General features: G+C 42.5%; 3 protein-coding genes across 7 annotated transcripts in view; 1 reads left to right on the top strand and 2 right to left on the bottom strand.

Moving 5' to 3' along the window:
* NRG4 (neuregulin 4) overlaps nucleotides 1-6,698 on the top strand; it is a 49,674-nt gene extending 42,976 nt beyond the window's left edge. For all 4 annotated transcript variants that reach the window (XM_063412477.1, XM_063412479.1, XM_063412476.1 and 1 more), the window contains 2 exons: nucleotides 3,107-3,186; nucleotides 3,283-6,698. In XM_063412477.1, coding sequence (XP_063268547.1) covers nucleotides 3,107-3,186; nucleotides 3,283-3,299 — 97 coding nt within the window. In that variant the 3' untranslated portion in view covers nucleotides 3,300-6,698. The remainder of the gene's footprint in view (nucleotides 1-3,106; nucleotides 3,187-3,282) is intronic.
* Nucleotides 6,699-10,699: 4,001 nt separating this feature from the next.
* Nucleotides 10,700-16,668, bottom strand: FBXO22 (F-box protein 22). Its single transcript, XM_063412469.1, has 7 exons — nucleotides 16,498-16,668; nucleotides 16,281-16,413; nucleotides 15,473-15,560; nucleotides 15,004-15,099; nucleotides 13,965-14,129; nucleotides 13,466-13,631; nucleotides 10,700-12,411 (listed from the first exon to the last, which is right to left on the bottom strand). The coding sequence occupies exons 1-7, from the start codon at nucleotides 16,599-16,601 to the stop codon at nucleotides 11,982-11,984; spliced, it is 1,182 nt and encodes a 393-aa protein (XP_063268539.1). The 5' UTR covers nucleotides 16,602-16,668; the 3' UTR covers nucleotides 10,700-11,981.
* A 115-nt stretch (nucleotides 16,669-16,783) lies between these two features.
* The window catches only part of UBE2Q2 (ubiquitin conjugating enzyme E2 Q2), a 46,044-nt gene continuing 44,097 nt past the window's right edge, over nucleotides 16,784-18,730 (bottom strand). For both annotated transcript variants that reach the window (XM_063412467.1, XM_063412468.1), the window contains one exon: nucleotides 16,784-18,378. In XM_063412467.1, the coding sequence (XP_063268537.1) occupies nucleotides 18,347-18,378 (32 nt within the window). In that variant the 3' untranslated portion in view covers nucleotides 16,784-18,346. The remainder of the gene's footprint in view (nucleotides 18,379-18,730) is intronic.

Below are 18,730 nucleotides of genomic sequence, written 5' to 3'. Positions count from 1 at the left end.
TAGCAGCATTTTAAACATATTAGGATTTGGGATGAAAACACCTAAGCAATTACTGGGATTGAGGCAACTATTTGATGCTATACATACAGCACTACACTTACACCAAACCCAAACAAACGTATCATCTTCACCTGCAATGCAAGTCAACTTTCTATGTCCCCTCTTTATTTGCAGAGAACAGCAAATAACATACACCATACACCATTAATATGCATTTTTGCATCTCTGTGCCTCTATAAGGCAACTTACAGCCCCTGTAATTCTTTACCCTCACAGACTTGCAGTGTCTTCTCTTTCCTCCTATACTGCATTTCTCCTTGGTTATCATAACCAAAGGTTTTGCAGTTCTGTTCTTTGTGCTCCCATGGTCACATTGCCAAATCAACCTTTCTGTTCTGTGCCTTTCAATGAGCGACCTTTGGAATAGCTGGTCTAGTTTTACCTCAGCTGCTGTCATGGAAACCCACTGAATGCCAGCTTCTCCCACAGCTGACTGTATTTAGAAGAGATAGAGAGCATTTGATAAAACAGTTGGTATTAAAAACCCCCTTGTTGTAAAGAATACTCCCCACATTAGCAATTTTAATTAATTAATCTTGCTTAGCCACGGAGTGCCACAGCAGTTGTTTGCTAAAAATATTTTCAAGTTGCTATAAACTTATCAGAAAAAACTACAGCTTAAACTATGTTAAGAAAAATTCATTCAAGTCTCATAGAGATACAGACAGTATTTCTTTAGAAGTAAAGCTGTCTCTGAGAAAAGAAAAAAAAGTCTTCAGAGACTGATGTGTTAAAAGATCCCTTTTCTCTCACATACAGTAAAATTAGGGAAAAGCTGGAATATAAAACTATTGAGTTTTATAGTCCAAGTGCAGAAGCTTAGAGTGACAGCAATGACATGTCTGTGAAAATTCTTTAATTAGACAGTTAGAACATCAACTTCTCTTTACTCAAGCTTTACCTCACCGGCAGAACAAGTAGTAGTGGTTCTTTATTAGCAAAATAAAAAGGGCAACAACTCAGTTATAACCTAGTTGCCCTTGAACCCCATCTTACACACCAGACTAACTTGGGAAAGCTCATAAAACCATTATCAACTTCTTTAGTACAGATAAAATAACCTTACTGGCTAAAATTGTCTTGTCTTACCTTTACACTTCAGAGGCTGATGTAGGATGATCATCTGCTATAGAACTCACCTCTAAATGAAACACTTTACATCTGTAAGTCCTCTCAGCTGAAATGACCAACACATGAGGAGTCTCAGTGGATACTTTCATCTACTCCCCTTTTCAGATGAGTGAAGGAGGATTCACTAAGTCTAAGAGCTGTCATTAATCCAGACTTGTTTCTCAAAGTTCATCTATCACCTGTATCTTAGAAGAGGCTAGAACTAGGGCTTATAAGGGTTAGCTGAGAGTTTGCATCATCCTGACAGGATATATTAAGTTTAAAATGTTAAGAGACATACTGTGCTAAAGTTTCCACTATTCCACTTTATTAACAAAGACATTTGATCCACAGTCAGAGAGCAGAAAGCCTTTTCCCTGACAGTGTATTAGTGAGCATTTCCATTCAGCAGAGGGTTCTAGTGGAGTTTTATATAAACAGTAATGTAATCTGGAGGGGTGCAGAAGAGGAGACACTAACTGAAGTTCAAGACAGGGAAACAGAATTCCTAAAATTATACATCAAATTGTTTGGAATATGGAACTCAGTGATCTGTTTTCTTGTCCATATCATTGTACCTCCCTTCCTTTCCAAGTTCTCTTTCAGGCTATTTGGGGCAGATTTAAAGACCAAGCATGTGCAAGGGCATTTCATGCTCCCTAGAAAAAAATCCATTCAACTAACAAGGGTAGAGAACTCATTTTAGAGGTAGAGGTTTAATTGCTCTGCTTATAAAACTAAATCATAGCTAACACTGAAAGTAATCCATAAAAGAGTAGGGCTGCACATGAAAGCTCTGGGTGAACAGTGGGAAATAATTCTCCTGCTACGTTTTAGCTGAGTTATCACATTTTTATCAGCTGATGATTTATTTTTTCCAATCTGCAGAGTGCATGGAGGCAGGGCAAACACAGATCTAGCCGCTCTCCATCTTGAAACAACCCCCCACCCTCTCCAACAAACAGTGCTGATAAAACCTGGCCTTCTGACATGGGCAAAACAGGAAAATGTGCAAAAACCCCTGCTATTACACTGCTACTGAAGAACAAATGGCATATTCTGCTCCCAGCAATTCACCTGGACCAGGTCCATCCATGGAGGTTTTCTTCCTCCATAAACCCCCTTACCAGGGTTACTGGAAGAAAAATAAGAAAGGTAGCTGATGAGAAGAGATGCCACATGAACCAGCTTTTCTCTAAAAACAATAGAGAAACCTAAATGCCACACATATAGCTCAGAAGAACAGAGCAAACCCTAGAGAAAAGCAAAATAAATCTACAATTAATTTCTATATTTCCTCCTAAGTGCATGCTGAAATGCCAAATTACCTGTAAGGTAAGTGTAATATTGATGAACAGGAACTCAGCCAACCAAAACAACAGGGTCTAGGAATAAAGCCATTTAAGCTGTCCAAGACAACAGACTTTGTGGAGGAGTTACATCACCACAGGACACAAACTGGACAGAACAGAGGATAGCTCATGACTCTTCTCAAGAGAGCAGATGTCTGATTACTATTAAAAGAAAGGGAATTAGACAGCAAACGATCAGCTCTATTTACAAGATTTATTTCTCCTCAACAAAGTGTGGAAAATTTCACATCATTTCCAAACACTAAGAGAATTGATAAATAATTCTGTGCTATTTACTAATTGTTACATAAAGTCCTAAGGAATCAGACAAACAGGAACATTACCTTCAGGAGAGAAGCCATGTAGTTCCAAATGTTGCACTGCCCCCTGGTCTGTTCTTCTCCCTCAAATACATCCTTCTCAAAAACAATGAGTATTAGTTGGAAGGTAACTGGAGAAGATCCATGTCACTTTTTTCAATCATTTTGAAAATCATTCCAATAATTTGTCTCTTTCCTGATAACTTTTTTCACTTTGTGTGTATTTTTCTCTCTCTCTCTCTGTTGTCTCCTTTTTATGGTTAGGAAAGTTTCCATTCCAAGGACAAGTTCTTCAGAGTGTGGTGCCAGCCTAGTTGAAACTACAAGCAGCAATGGCTGCAACAGTGAGTACAGTTTACAATTAAATGACTGGACTCCACAAGGGAAGTTGGGGAGGAAGTTTTTGTTAATTGAAGTCACGTGTTTTGTTCATTTTTCAGAAATAACAACAGCCTAAAGCATTAGAGTGGAAGAATGGTGGGGAAACAACATGCAGAGCAACCCTAAGAATCTAAGAGGTTGACATGGTAAGCAAGAGAGAAGAAAGCTGACTGAAACAGGAGGCTGACATGTTGGAGAAGACTACAGCTAAGACTTAAACAGTGCCCTTAGTGGAGTTTCTATGTACTTCTAAAGCTGTACCAATTATACAGAAATCACTATCATTTATGTTTGAATTCTGTGAGATTTTTTATGGTTTTCAATAATGCATAGGTAGATGCTTGAGATAATTTGGGGTTTTATTACATGGAAAATAAATAAAATACAATTTTTTAAAAAATTCACAGGATTTTAGTGTGAGGTGATACTACGAATTTTTGGTAGGGGTTTTTAATTTTTCCCAAGATTTTCCCAGAGGAGCTGAAGCCTGTCTTGATTCAATAATTTCAAAATTGATATTTGTGATATCCAGAATGTCCAGAATGTCCAGAATTTGGCTTGTATCAGATACCCTTACCAGACACAGGGGAAACACCTCTACCTTTCTCCCAGCTCATACTTGCATTTGGTTTTTTTAAAATTGTAACACAACATCAGCATGAGGTACCATTGGTAGTTTATTGTTCAGCGTCTTGGCACACGATTTTAATTCAAATTAAAGGGAAATATTAAGAAAAGAGATTGATAATGGTTAAAAAAGTTTAGTACTTCTAATACTCAGCAATACTCTAATACTCTTTGATGGTTTTTAATTTTTTCTGGCTTGCTTCTGAAAATATCACTACTGAGGGAAATTCAAACCTTATCTTGAATGTTCAGTTGATATTTCAGATAGCAGAAATCAGGAATTTTGTTCGTCAGGTCTATTTCTGACACAAAATATTATCCAGACAGGTGTCTTTGCTGAAAAAATGTTACCCTCTCCAAAGATTTATTTCTTTATTCACATAAGCATCTGTTGATCACACTAATATATACCACACTTTGGTCGCTCACAGGATTGTCTTAGACAGAGAGAGGCCACCTGCCATAGTCCATGTCTTTTTTTTTTTTTTTCCTTCACAACACAAAGATAATGTCTGGTTAGTCAGAGGCATAGAAAATGTGAACAATTTTAATTTCAACTTATTTCTTGCACTGGAGGCTGAAACCAGCAAAAAATCAGATGTGTTTCCATGATGGCACATTAGCAAGCAGGTCATTATATGGGATTTATAAGGTTGTTTTGAAGGGAAAATTAGCTGCGAAAATTCATGATTGAAAGGAGAGAAAATTCAGAACAGAGATTTCTTGTCTCCGAAAGAAACAATCTGAAGATGTATAAAAACACAGGTGCAGAGAAAATGCTGAATAAGCTCCTATTTCCAGGATGTCTAGTCCACGCTCTAGTGTCAGAAAAAGCAGTGTGTACTTTGTATCAGTGCAGACAAAAGCACAGAGGGACAGGGAAGAAAAGGCATGTGGGTGGAGTGCATAAGGTGAGAAGTCAAAGGGAAATCACATTACACAGGCTACTAGAATGCAAACCAGAATAATTCATTACCTTCTGAAAACTCCTGTCAGAGAGGTCAGAGTGCAAGTTAGTGCTCAGCATGTGGAAGGAGAATCTGGGGACACCAAATCAGGTAGAGGAGCTGATCCAGAGACTAAGTTATATAAAGCACCAGTAGGTAACTTTCTCCCCAAATTAACCAATCTTACATGTTATTTTCTGGACCTCAAATCTTTAGCAGATAAGCTGCAGGAAGCTGATAATATTATTTTAAAGACTAGGAAGGATAAAAGTTATTTTTCATCACATAGAGACAGGCCAGTGTTTTCCAGAGTTCAGATGTGTAGCAGTACTGACAGCTACATCAGAATCAGTGTTACCTGGAGTACTCTGCACAGCCTTGGTGAAAATGAGCCAGAGATGAGAGCTGGCAGATCACTTTGCTGTGTTATTGATCATGAGACCATCAGGCTCACAGTTTGGTTTATTGTCTCCACTGAAGAAGGAAAAGCCTTGTGGTCATCTGAAGTGGCAATTCAGGGAGGATATACTAATAGAAGATATAAGAAATAAATGGACTGAAGTTATTCTGTAGAAGCTCTTAGGATCCTCTCAGCTTTCTAGAGAGACATGGAATAATTATTCATTGTTACTGAGCTTGTTTGCATTGTTTGGGAAACAACTTGTACAAAAAGCGAGGCTGAATAAACTGAGTCCATGTTTAAATGTGAACAGGCTGATTTATGGAACACTGTTTTGTGTGAAGGAAATGCTCTTATCAATTCAGCCTGCCTCAAACACATTGCATCTGAGAACATTTCAGCTTCTAAATTATTTCAGTTCACAGACTTTGTGACTATGATGAAATCAAAATGACATCAGGCTACAAATTCATTTTAAGGTGGTCAAATGCCACAGAAAGTACAGGGTAACCAACATTATATATAATTTAATGAAATAGTGCAACACTCTTTAACAATGATTGCTTACAAAATTAATGAAATAGTCCTGCGAGCAATTAAGTTAAGGAAACTCCAGTTCCAGTGGATCAGATCTTGTGGCTGGAATCACTGGAGTCTTAAAAATTATGATGATGTTTATGAAAGGGTGAGTAATAAGGGCTCTCTCCTGTCTTTGACTCTCTCCTGTCTGACTCCCATTTTCATGAAAGAGATCTCATGTCTTTGAAATTATCTCTCTACCAGCTGGAAGGTATGTAGGGAAGAAACTGGAAGAGACTCATTTCCTAAGAAATCCATTACTATGATTACACAACAATCTATTAGAGCATTATAGCAAAAATTCTTTTATACCTGGGGATCATGTTATCCTGCTAGAATCTTGTAGTAAAAGCCTCTTCGTAATGTATTGCAAAAACCTTTTGATCACGTGCAGAACTGACAGCCATTAGCAAGAAATCTCTTTATAGGCCTGTAAGTAAGAGGTTGCTTATGTTACTCAATATAGAATTGTTTTTCATGAGCAGCCCAAACAAACACTGGAGCAAAGTACAGTTAAAGTTACAGTTAAGGAAGAAAGTCAAATGGCTTTTCAAAGAAAATGAGGATTTCTCTGTGCTGCATAGTCTTTTGATTTATAATGTTAAATATTAAGCAGAAAAACCAACAGAAGTCCATTTGATAGCACTTCCCATTTTAAAGATAACTTCAATGTTGTGCAACTCCTTTAAAATTTACTGCACTAAAACATTTTCCTTCTGGCCCTGAATTTTTGAAGAGCTGTAGAGAGGCTCTGATTGTGTAACTCAGTTATTTGAAAACGGAAAGTCAAGAAGAAATGCAGGATAGAACTTCTCACAGCAGAACAGGTCATTATTCTGTGTATTTATATATCTGCTTACACCTATCCAAGCCTGCTCTTGCTCTCCTGTGACTGTAGCCTGTCCAACATAATGTGTATGTAAGGAAGTGTATGTATCACCTTTTGTGATAGCAGAGCAGGCAGTACAAACCCTGTAAACACCCACGGTCAGGCTGCAGCTCAGTTCCATCTGTGACACTGATACTCCACTAAGCCTTTAGCAGGAACCATTTCCAGAGCTAGATAAGGGCATGTGAACAGAACCTACAGCAGAACCTGAAATAACAAGAACATACTGCTCTTTTCATCCCCCAAATTAAAGCTACAACCAATTTTTAACACTTTTCAGTGCATCTCTGTGTCCGTTTCTGTAGCATTTGAAAACTTTTTTCAGTGCAGATTAACAGAGACTGTTTTCAAATTATCCTCTCAATGCAAATAATGCTATTTCATCTACAACTTTAGCGCAGGCAAACAGTGGGCTGTAAAAATCTGGGTGAGCTTCCACTGGGGGCATTTTCTGAGAGGGCTGGGTCACTTGAATCTATGTTGTACATTTGCCATCACAGAATTTGCTGCTGTGTCAACCATTCAGATATTTTCACTGGTTCTGAAGATTCTACGAGAGTTCCTCTTTTGAGAGGATTATTGCCATCACTGTTGTCGTCACTGACAACTCAGCTGAGTTTATTTCAACAAAAGCCGTTTCTAACTCTCATAGCTGTGAAAATTTATCATGGAAAGGTGACATGACCTGCCACTGACTCAGTGATGTGAACCTCTGAAAAATTTATCTTCAGAATTTTGTGCTACCTGTTAATCTCAGGGAAGATATACCTGGGAAATGTAACGATGACAATTTATACATTGTACTTTAAAAGCATTTAGAAGCACAAATCCCAATGATTTGGGAATAAATTTTTTTCTCCTAAATTATCAAAGTACTTGGAAAAAAAATCTAATTAGCTATTTCTCTGCTGATAATTCTAATATAAGTATCCAGGTGACATCACTTCCAAATAATCCAAACCCCTCTTAGGCATTTCCTTTGAGTTTCCAATTTCTCACTGTAGCTGTATGTTCTCTTTAGAATAATATCCCACAGTGTCCTGAAGTGCTGGCAGGCACAAAACAATAAATTAAAAGGCCCTATAATGTTTAAACTTGTATTTGTTTGACCTAAAGCAGTAGTACAGGACTAATGCACACCAGCAGCAGCAGTGAGCTTGGTTTACCTGCTGCACCCCCTGGAGCCTGCAGATCAGAACCTGCTCAAAGCTCCTGTGGAGTCCTCTTAAACAGCCTCTCCTGGAGCTCGTGTCTGCTGAGCAATGGGCTTAGCAACAGGGAAAATGGCAAATGACAGACTCAAACAACTGTGTTACCTGTGCAGAACATGCAACTGCTGTATTAAGATTAAATGGATTTTAGAGATCCACCAGAGATTCATACAGTAAAAACAAAAAATCTCCATCACATAATCATGAAAAATAACCAAACAGTGGAGGAAATCATTACTTTCTTAATATTTGCAGAATGCTCAGAGGCTATAAGAGATCCTATAAAAGACCATTTAACTGTATACTTAAAATCTTTGTAACTTCTAACTATGCAAACTTCTATAGCTCAAATATTTTTCTGAGTTGAGAAAGTTGAGTAAAACAGAAGCAGGTATCTGACAAATGGTTTATGTTTGTTCTCTCATGGGGCCAAACACCAGAAAACTTAATTCCAATTTCTGATATGAAAGCTAAGAACCCTCACCACAGAGTTACCTCTAGTAGAAAGATGTTCTCCATTTTTAGGAAAAGAAAAAAAAAAAAAAGAAACGAAACTAAGAGGGGGGTAATGACACTGAGTTGTGAGGTAAAATTTTAACTAGAAATACATCAGAACCATATGTAACTATTCTTAAAAGTTTTGCTCCACTTTATCAATTTATTCTCGCTTTATTGCAACTGCATGTTACAGAAGCATCCTATAATGAGGAGATCTTTGGAACTTTAAAATAAAAGTGCAGTAATAGCTTTATGTTTGGTAGTTGCTACTTTGGTTGTGTGAGTACAAGGTTACATATTATACTGCTTGCCTATTATTTTTTGAAACCTACAGATCAACTAATTGAATGATGCATCAACAAATGTGCAGCAGAACATTCATATTCAAAACTCTGGAAAAAATCAGGTTTTTACCATTTGTCAGCAGAACTGTCACTCCTCCCTGCAGGTCTTGTGACTTCGCAAGTTTTACTTTCTTCGTAACAAAACCAAAATCCAGTTGTGGTCACTTAGGGACTCTGCTCTCTTGCTGGAAACATGTTCCTGTCAGCACTGTAACTGCAGATAAACCTTATTTTTCAGTATCTTTAGAGCAGTCCTGCTATTCACATTTGTCTCAATCGCTGAATACTCACTTAAGTAACTTTCCCCACTTTAAAACCTTGTGCTTGCTTCTTTTGAGTGACAGTAGTATAAATTTTGGCACTGCAAAACTTTCTATCAATTCTCTCTGCCTTTTGGTACATGCACCTTGTAAGCAAATATATTTGAGGTTCTCTCAGGAGTTGTTGGGGTTGAAGAGCAAGTAACAGCATGGAGGCAAAATGACTTTGGATAGCAAAACACTTTAATCACAGATGTTGCAATTTTATCACTTGCAGCACTTCCCTGTCACGTGGAAGGTGTGATGTGGTCTGGGACAGGCAGAGCAGCAGTTCCAGCCGTGCCTATGCCTCTAGGGTATTTTGGGCTCATCCCCACATTTCTTGATGCTGGAGAGGATTCCTGGATTCTGATGCAGACCCCCCCACCCCCTTTTCTGTGCTATGTTCCCCTCTGAAGCTTCCTCAGCTACAGGACCTGCTGCCTGTCCCCTGCAGACCACCCTGGCAGTCCTGGCTGTGCCATTGTCTGAGCTCACCACCAACTTCTCTGACCTTCTGGCCAAGTCTGCACTGTTACTGACAACACAGGGATGGTCACTCCAGCTGCTCCAACACAGCAACCAGTTCACCCTCCTAGGCTGGTCAGCATGGCTGACAGCACCAGGAATCCTATCTGCATTACAGAAATGAAACATCTCCTCTCTGTCCTGCTAAATATGAAGGTTATGCAGACACAATGGGCCAAATGTGACATTCTGGTTATGCTAAAATAACAGTCACCTCCCACCAAGGGGCTTCTCTGAAAATCCAACCATACTCCACTTCCAGATACCTTTCCCTCTAAATGAAATAACCGAACATTATCCAAGTCACACCCACACTTACTAATCTCCCATGCACAGATGGCCACTGGGAGTTCACAGCTCATCCTATCTTCTAATTAAAAAACCCCATCATCAATACAGCCATGGGGAGGTGCTGCTGGTGCTCAGCACCCGCTGTCACCAACAGTTAATGCTCAGGACAGACACACCCCCACTAGAGCTTGTTAGGCCCAGTTCAGGGACAGTTTTAACTACGCATGGGCATAAAGTTGCCAACTGAAGTCTTCCTTGGTACATTTAAAGCAAAAGTGTTACTTTGTTGTACAACATACAAGTAAGTGTTTTCTGTTTACTACACTGAAAATGGGCCAGCTGCCTGATTTTGCATTTAGAAATCTGGTGATATGGTGCAAAATTCATCTTACTTTCTTGTCATTCTGTTCTTGTCTTTACTAAGTGAAAATAAAAGGGAGGAAAGAATTTAAAAAGCAGCAAATATATTATTAGCTATACTGAAACTATGCTGAACTTACTTAATACTGCATGCCAGCTGCAGCAGCAATCTAAACATGTGACTGATGGAAAAGCATAGGAAAAACATGCAGAAGCCCAAGTCTTACTTTAAGCCTCTCTGTATATCATATAGCCAGGTCTTGTGTGTCCCACAATTCCAAATTTAAAAGCAAAAACTTCATAAAGAAACCTAAAGATAGAGAGACCTATTTCTAAGCACTCTGGATTTAAGATTGTAATCATGCTACAGAAGAGGCAACCACTATATTCTGAGCAACACAATTAAGCAATTGAAATTCAGTTCAAGGCGGTGAGCCCAGCTGAACTTTTAGCCAGACAACATCCTTAAATCAGAGCTTTTTCTCTAAGAAGAGAAGGCAAGGTACTTTGACATACTTCTATCTTTATTTAACAAGTATTTTGTTACTTTTCTCTAAAGATTTTCATTGATTTTATTGAGTAAAACGGTTCAGTTTTGTAAATAGGACTCTGGGAAAGTTCAGCATCTCGCCAGAAATAAAATCCAGGAAATAGCAGATTTAATGCATCAGTAGTTTTCCTAAACTGCTTTACATACACAAATAGAGCATATCAAAGTACTGTTTTCTACATTTGGGTTTGGGTTTGCCATTGACACTAAACTGGAAGGAGCTATCAACTCCCTCAAGGACAGAGGCCCTAAAGAGACCTTGACAGAGAGACAGGCAATCACCAACCACATGAAATGTAACAATGACAAGTGCTGGACTCTGCGCCTGGGACGGGGCAGCCCTGGCTGTGTGTGGGGCTGGGGAGAGGAGGTGGGGAGCAGCTGTGGGAAGGGAGCTGGGGTCAGTGGTGGGTTGGGTATGAGCCAGCTGTGCCCTGGCACCCAGCAGGGCCCGTCATGTCCTGGGGGCATCAGGCCCAGCACCCCCAGGCAGGCAGGGAGGGGACAGTCCTGCTCTGCTCTGCACTGGGGCAGTCCCCAGTCCTGGAGGCAGTTTGGGGCACCTCAGCATAAAAAAGACATCAAGTGTAGAGGGGGTCCAGAGGAATGCCATGAGGAAGTGAAAGGTGTGGCTGAGGACACTTGGTTTGCTCAGCCTGGAGGAGACTGAGGGGAGACCTCATTGCTGGTCTTCAACATCTCTTCACTCTCATGCATGAAGCTGAGTCAGGGAGGTTTAGGTTGGATATCAGGAAAAGGTTTTTCACCCAGAGTGGCTGGGCACTGGAACAGGCTTCCCAGGGAAGTGATCAGAGCACCAAGTCCTGCCTGAGCTCAAGAAGAGTTTGGACAACACTCTCAGGCACTTGGTGTGATTCTTGGGGTGTCCTGTTCAGGGCCAAGAGTTGGACTCAGTGATCCTGATGGGTCCCTTCCAATTCAGCATATTCTATGATTTGTACAAACCATTTTCATTTTGGAAGAAAGAGGCTTTCTTCAATTGCAGAATTCCATCAAATATAAATTCCTGCAATTCTGATGTGTACAGAGGATTACACAAAATGCAAGGTGCTCTCACAGATATTACAGTAAACTATTGCAACTACGAGAGTCGACAGTATTACCAAAATGATGTTTACGTTTTGGAAGGGGCTTTGACTGCAAGATGTCCACTCTTACAGGCTTCTCAGCTCTCTGAAAGGAAACAAACAGCTCACTGAAGCATTAAGCCTTACTTATGCTTGGTTTGCTTTAGTTGAACCAAGGTGAATAAGAGTCATAACAGTAGTATAACCATGAAGCAGGTCATCCTTAATGTCATTACATTCTCTTAATACCAAATTCCCAGTAACTATTCGATCACATCCTATTTCCCCATGTCCAAAAAAGCCAAAGAGGGGTACATTTGGAAAAAACTTCCTAAATGCATCTGCTTCCATATTCCTTTTGGTTTTGTAATGCCGATATCCTCTGCCAACACAGGCAAACATGAAGCCAATGGTGTTGTGCTCGGGGATGTTTGCTGCCTTGAGACGCTGCATGGCCGCTTCTGCTGTCCTCTCATCAGCCACATCCTGGTCTAGCAGGACAGTGGCACTCTGGATCTGGGGACCGCTGAAAGCCAACCCAACCACACCGCAGGCGTCACCGGGCTGGGCGTGGTTACTGCAAGGCAAAGGCACCGAGTCAGAGAACCTTTTGGGGAGAACACTTCTCACCTGACTAAACTGCTGCTGTGGCAGACGCAGGTTCCAAGCAGCCAGCATTGCAGTGATTCTGAAACCATCCAGAGTTAAAAAGCAAACCAAAGACTTCATATTTTAGCAGTGTTTTTGCATAGCACTCTTTAACAAGGAAAATGTTCCACATCCATTACTAGGTATTAAGCATAAACTTGTTTCACTCATGCCAGATTCAGCAGTTTGTGTATGTTACAGCTCTCAGTTCCAACTAAACCATCAGTTAAACTTAGGACAAGCAATGGCACTGAAGATTTATACATCGAAGCAGAGCGGCAGACAGTCAAGGTTTTGGATTCATGTTGCTTTAAATTGGTTGGCCAGGACACACGGGGTTAAGTAGTTACATACTTAACCTTTATCTGCAGTGACTTTATTTAAGGTCAGCTCTCTTATCTGCGGCAATGGTGCAGCTGGCAAAATCAGGTGCAAGGAAAACATTGATGTTAGTGTGGGCTCCAGAGCCCCAGGGCATGAGAGGAGCCCGTGGGCATGGCTGCACTGTGCCCCACAGGATGGAGCGCCACGGCCTCCAGCAGCCGTGGTGGGTCAGGTGAGCTCCTGAGGCACGGCCCTGCCCTGCCCACAGCTGCTGCTGCTCCGTGCTGTGGCCAAACCGAGGAGGATTTGCAAACCACGTTCACATCCTGGCCTCCGTCACAACGGGCACTCATCTACCTGCACTCCAGAGATGAAATGCTGACTGCAATAAACACACAAAGGTATCTGAAGCTGGAAATCTCCTTCTCACTGCGTTTCTCCTAGCTGGGTTTCCAGAATCCAAACAGTAACACAGCCATACAAAGCTTCCAGCTTTTCTGGCTATATCACAGTGTAGCAGTTGGGACATTTTTCCCTTTAAGAAATTGTTATTTTATTACTGGTAAAGGGGACTTTCAATTTAACTAGAAGGCTATGGATGTGCAATGTTTCTCTCCTTTCAAGTCTTTTTCACCTTTTACCTTAAAAACAATACCTACTTCTCAGAGGTCAGTGATGTAAAGCTCTCCACTTGTCCCCCAGCCAGGATGATACTTTTCTCATTCAATGGATTGACTATTTGATGAAGAAATCGAGTAGCTCCAGTCTTCCAGGAGTTGTAGCCAAACAGAAGAACAACACGGAGATCTGGGTTATTCTTCAGACCTAGAAACAAGAGCCAACACTGATCCCCTTATTTTTAAATCCTGAACTCTGAAGTACAACCATCCTAGTTTCTCCTCAAATAATACATCACACCTCTCTCTGAACAGCTCCGCTTGAAACGTAACTGAGGTAACTGGAAACCGATACTCAGGATATCTTATCCTTAGTACTCCAGAGACTGGGAGGAACAGAGATGCACAGGCACCAGCTGGGGCCCCACAAAGGCTCCTGGAGCCAGTACAGAAGCTGCTACTTCTATGCAGAACTCCAGACTGGCACCTCAGAGAGCTGCACCTCACAAAAGCCCATGTAAAGGAGAGAAAAATTACATACCTGCTTCAGCAAATTTACTTTCATCAAAGACCCTGTTTTTCACGTCTTTAGAAAAATGGAAGGTATGAATTTTCACCCCATCAATTTTGGGAAACAACAGCGCAAACCCAGCTTCGCCCTCTTCAATTTCTTGAGGCTGATTGCTGCTTGAACCCATCGGGGTAACTGCAGAGACAAAAACAAGCACCTCGTGTTCAGAGATTCTAATGCTTTCTTTTACACTGTAACGTGGGCAGGAAGAGGTTGAACAGCTCAGGTGATATAAAACACGACAATCTGTTTCTGTAACAACTTATCTAACTGGAAACTGGTCTGATTTTATTGTTAATGTTTTAGAAAGATGAAATGTGTAGGTCCTATGGCTATCGATCACACTTAAGTCAGTTTTGACAGAGACATGGATATATTTACACGTATTCCCCCAGGCACACCAAATATAAAACACTAGGAAAACAAGAATGGGGCAATACAAGCCTTCCTGCAAATTTCTGCAGACACACAGACATACCCAGGTTTTTAAGGTGTCCTATAAGCACATGATGACAGTATAAAGTAAACTGACACAAAAAATTGTGAGTGTATTATTAAAATATGATAATGAAAACAATCAAATACTGTAGTTATGATGTGGGAAGTGAATTTAGGGTTAGAAACTACAACAAACCAACTTTCTAATAATAAAAGTGAATCATGAGAAAAAGCCTGCCATGGGAGGTTGTGAATTTTCCAGCTGCTGCATATGCCTCCTGCTAAACCACTGCAAACAGACATAGACCAGGATGCCCTGTACAGTTAGTCACAATATGACTGAAATGTATACATAAATCCAAGCAACATTCAATAAGTATATCAAGGTGCCAGGGAAAGCTGCCTGCCCAATTAAATCAACTCTTTTAATTATAACTGCAATACATGACGTAAGCTCCACGTCCCTTAGCAGTGGCACTGTGAACTCCTTAAAACTGAAGCCAGTGCTGAACAAGGTGGGAGATGACACCTTCAAGCTGACCTCTCACAAACTCACACATTTTGCTCTTACCTACAATTCCTGGGGTGACCAGTCCGAGAATCTGACATCGCTTTGGCAACAACTTTTCAAGTGCCAGTGCTGTTTCTTTACTGTTTCTTTTTCTGGCTGTTAAAATAAGAAGAGACCAAAAAAACCATCACACAGCAGTAGAAGTGTTTTCTGAGAAAATCCCACAGCCCGCTCTGTCCTGTTTAACCAATGCTGCCCATCAGTGGCCGCCCTGGTAACAGCATGCCGGTCTGTGCTGCTCCCTGAGAGGCAAGCACACACTCTCAGCGCCCTCCACAGAAGGGAAAGGAAGTGGTCTCTGCACATTAACACAGATCTGTGAGCTGCTTTGTGCCACAAATGCAATACTATGCGGTCATGGGTTCCGCAAAACTGAAACCGAAACTCAGAGAATTCCCATTCAGCTGACTATGATCGACTTACACCCCAGTGTATCTTGAAGTGGGAGTGAATTAGGTCCAGGCTTTACCTTTCTTTTGTTCGTGCCCCTCCTCGTGCCCGCTGAACGTCTCCGCATCAGCGATGTAGAGCACGGTCTGTGGCAGCACATGCACCTTCTGCAAAGACACAGGCAGAGGAGTACCCGAGACAGGACAGAGTGCAGGGGGCAGAGACCGAGGAGGAACGGCTCCTGCTCCACCACCGGCCCATGCTGGTCCCCTCCTCCCTCACCTGCCTCCTGTCAGCCGACAGACAATCTCTCATTAGCCTCAGAAGTGCCAGACTTAGCTAGTGAATTGGTAGCACAGGAAGGAAGCTGACCCAAACCTCACACAAGCAAGAACAGCTCTGCAGACTGGGCCCATGACTCTGCTCCTTCTTTTAGCACTATCTAAACTCTTTGCATTCACGGCTGGCGGCTTCTGCTGTTCATCACTGCTGATGCTGGGAAACAGTGTGGAGGCCCTTCCGGCCCTTCTTGTCCCGGTTGGTTTAACGCTGATCTACTGAGGCATGTTTACTGTTAAAAACTCTGACATGAATCTTTGTGTAGTGAAGAGCCAGGACCAGCTTAATACCGGAAAAATATTCTGCCAGACAGAGAAGTCCTGCAGTGTTTACTCCGTGTCTCCCAGCCTATGAGGGTTTACCACTTAACAAGATTGCCGCGATGAACAGATGTGCCCTGAACTGCAAATCCTCGGCGTTTGGCTCGGTGTATTAACACGCAACACTTGGACGGTCCAACCCCCTGCCCTCCGAACTCGTCCCTTTCGCGGGCGCTTGAAGCGCCCACACGGCGGGGCGGGGCCCGCGCCCCTCACGCGCCCCCTCACCTCGAGCTCGCGGGCCAGCGCGCGCACCAGCGCGTGGTTCTCGGCGGGGCCCGGCTCCAGCGCCGACACCCACGCGATTCGCTGCCGCGTCCGCAGCGTCCGCCGGGCGCACTCCCTCCATAGCCGGCACACGCTGCAACGCAACACGGACACGTCGGCCGCACCGCCCCCGCGAACCGCAGCCGGCCGCCGCCCACCCCACGGCCCCGGCCCTTACCAGGCGGCGCGCAGCAGCGCCTTTGTGGGCAGGAAGCCAAGGACGCGCTCCACCACCTCGGCCAAGTTGGCGAGGACGTAGCCCCCCTTGGCCGCGGATTCCATGGCCCGGCCGCCTCCCCGGCCCCGGCGCCCTGCGTCACCCGCGCGCCGCCGCGCCTGAGGGAACTTCCGGTAAACGCGCACGGGCACACCCACCACACTAGCGCCACCTAGCGGCGGGGAGGACCCCCCCGCTCTCACCCCCCCCCTTCCTCGCGACCCGGGCCCCAGCACGGACACAGCGCTTCGTAAAATGCTTTTTATTCATAAACTTGATGCAAGTTTACAAATTACTGTACATTGCCAAGGAACTCTGCCAGAAGAAACGGAACCCAAACCGAAGCATGCGCCGCAGGGCGGAGGCGGGGGCCGCCCCCAGCCCCGCCGGGCCCGGGCAGCAGCACAGCCCCGGCGCTCCCCGCCGCACCGGCGAACACAGCCCGGGAGCGGGGCTAACAGCGCCCATCGCTTCTTTCGAGCTAAAAACTGGATCTAGAAGCAAATGCACAAGGACCCGCGGGCGCCTGATAGAGAAAAGAGCACAAGTTCGATAGTCAACTAAAAAAACAACATAAAAACATGCTTCTGCACTTCTGAAAGTGCTTAATCCGTGGAACACACCCTTCGCTCCGCCCCGAGGGTGCACAGGCCTAAGGACTAGTACTACAACCAAAATAGAGTCGATTCTGGTAAGGCAATGAAATTGTGTAAGTACACAGACCCAGATTCATCTCCTAATAAAGAAAGAACAGTTCCCATTAGTCTTTCAGTAACAAAACCACCGTCATGACTATGGCAGCATTTCTTACTCTTCAGAATTGGATGACATGTTTTTGTACTTTACTGTAGCTTTTATATAAAAATTTTTCATTCAAGGACTTTCATCTCAATTTGTGCCAATCACTTTATAAGTTCATTAGTTTAGAAATGATTGCAACAACCCGTTAATAAAATGGAACACCTAAAAAGGTTTTTAGTATTTTAAATATCTTCAAGCTTCATACTGTGGCTCTTCTTGTTAAGGAGGTTGAGCCAACAAGTAGCAGGAACAGCCCAACAAGTTCTGATGCCCCAGTGGAAGTGACTAGTTACAAGGTTTTATTGGCACAGCCTTGCTCTGCATAAAAACAAAAAACCAAAACAAAGAAAAAAACCAAACAAAGATAATCTAAACAAAGAGCATCTTTTCCAATAAACAGTTCATATTCTCATACAGCCATGAAAAATGTTTAATGACTTAACATACATGTATTTTTCCTATATCATTAATTTGGAAAATACTACAAACGCTGTCATTTTAGACCAGAAAAACTACTGTGATTTGCAAGACCTGACATTTCCTAAAACAGTATTAAACAATGTATTAAACTTCTTGGCTTTAAATGAAACAATACAATGCAAGTCTCTGCAGTCTGCATTTTGCAATAAGTAAGAAATACACAGAAGTGTGTGAACAACTCACTTCTATTGTATAATCTTTAGTAAGTCGATAGCCTGCTGCAGGGAGAGCTTATGCTTTCAAATAAAAAAGGGAGAAGGGAGGGCATGGCCCAAATCTGCTTAATCCATAAGAACAAATATGGTAAAGGCCCAAACTGCTCAGTCCAGATGCCTAAGAAGAGCGGAATGGTAAGGCTGTAACTTATACTGTATGTGTCAGTTGACAGATTACCCACTAACTTATCTAAGAGCTAAAGTCCTCAGTACAGCTGTTATAGGGGCTCTCATAGCTTGAGTCTGTGTGTTGGAAAACATAAAAAAGAGCTTGTTTTGTTGACATTGGTCCAGGTATACACCAGTCCTCAGCATTAGCCATCTTCTTTTGGAGGAGTGTACCAGCCTGTGGAGAACAGAGACACGTTAGGAACCAACATTGCTGTGTCCAGATCATCCTACTCTTCATCTGTGGGAGATGGAAGCCTAACCTGGCTCACTCCTTCCCTTGTAAAGCTCAGCAAGACCCAGTGCCCTAAATGTGCGTAGTCAGCAGTGGGAGACAAACCATGTGGCACATTCCAGGATCACAGCCGGTGTCTGGCTGTGCACACACGGAATTCTGGGGAGCAGCTATCTTGAGCTGGACAAGCTGAACAACAAGAGGAAGCTGCTGAAGGAGGAACACTGCTCTAACCAAACTTAATAGATGAGAGGTAAAACCCCTAAGTCTTGAAGCTACCTAATACAGACATACA

The sequence above is a fragment of the Prinia subflava genome, chromosome 15 (genome assembly GCF_021018805.1).
Source record: "Prinia subflava isolate CZ2003 ecotype Zambia chromosome 15, Cam_Psub_1.2, whole genome shotgun sequence".
Lineage (NCBI taxonomy): Eukaryota > Metazoa > Chordata > Aves > Passeriformes > Cisticolidae > Prinia > Prinia subflava.
This window is presented reverse-complemented; position numbering and strand designations above follow the sequence as displayed.

Excerpts from the sequence above, each read along its gene's own strand:
- FBXO22 (XM_063412469.1), bottom strand. The coding sequence starts at position 16,601 with ATGGAATCCGCGGCCAAGGGGGGCTACGTCCTCGCCAACTTGGCCGAG. Across the intron at positions 16,414-16,497 it reads GCGCTGCTGCGCGCCGCCTG|CGTGTGCCGGCTATGGAGGG; the intron begins GTAAGGGCCGGG and ends GTTGCGTTGCAG. Across the intron at positions 12,412-13,465 it reads ACATCACTGACCTCTGAGAA|TAACCACGCCCAGCCCGGTG; the intron begins GTAGGTATTGTT and ends TTTGCCTTGCAG.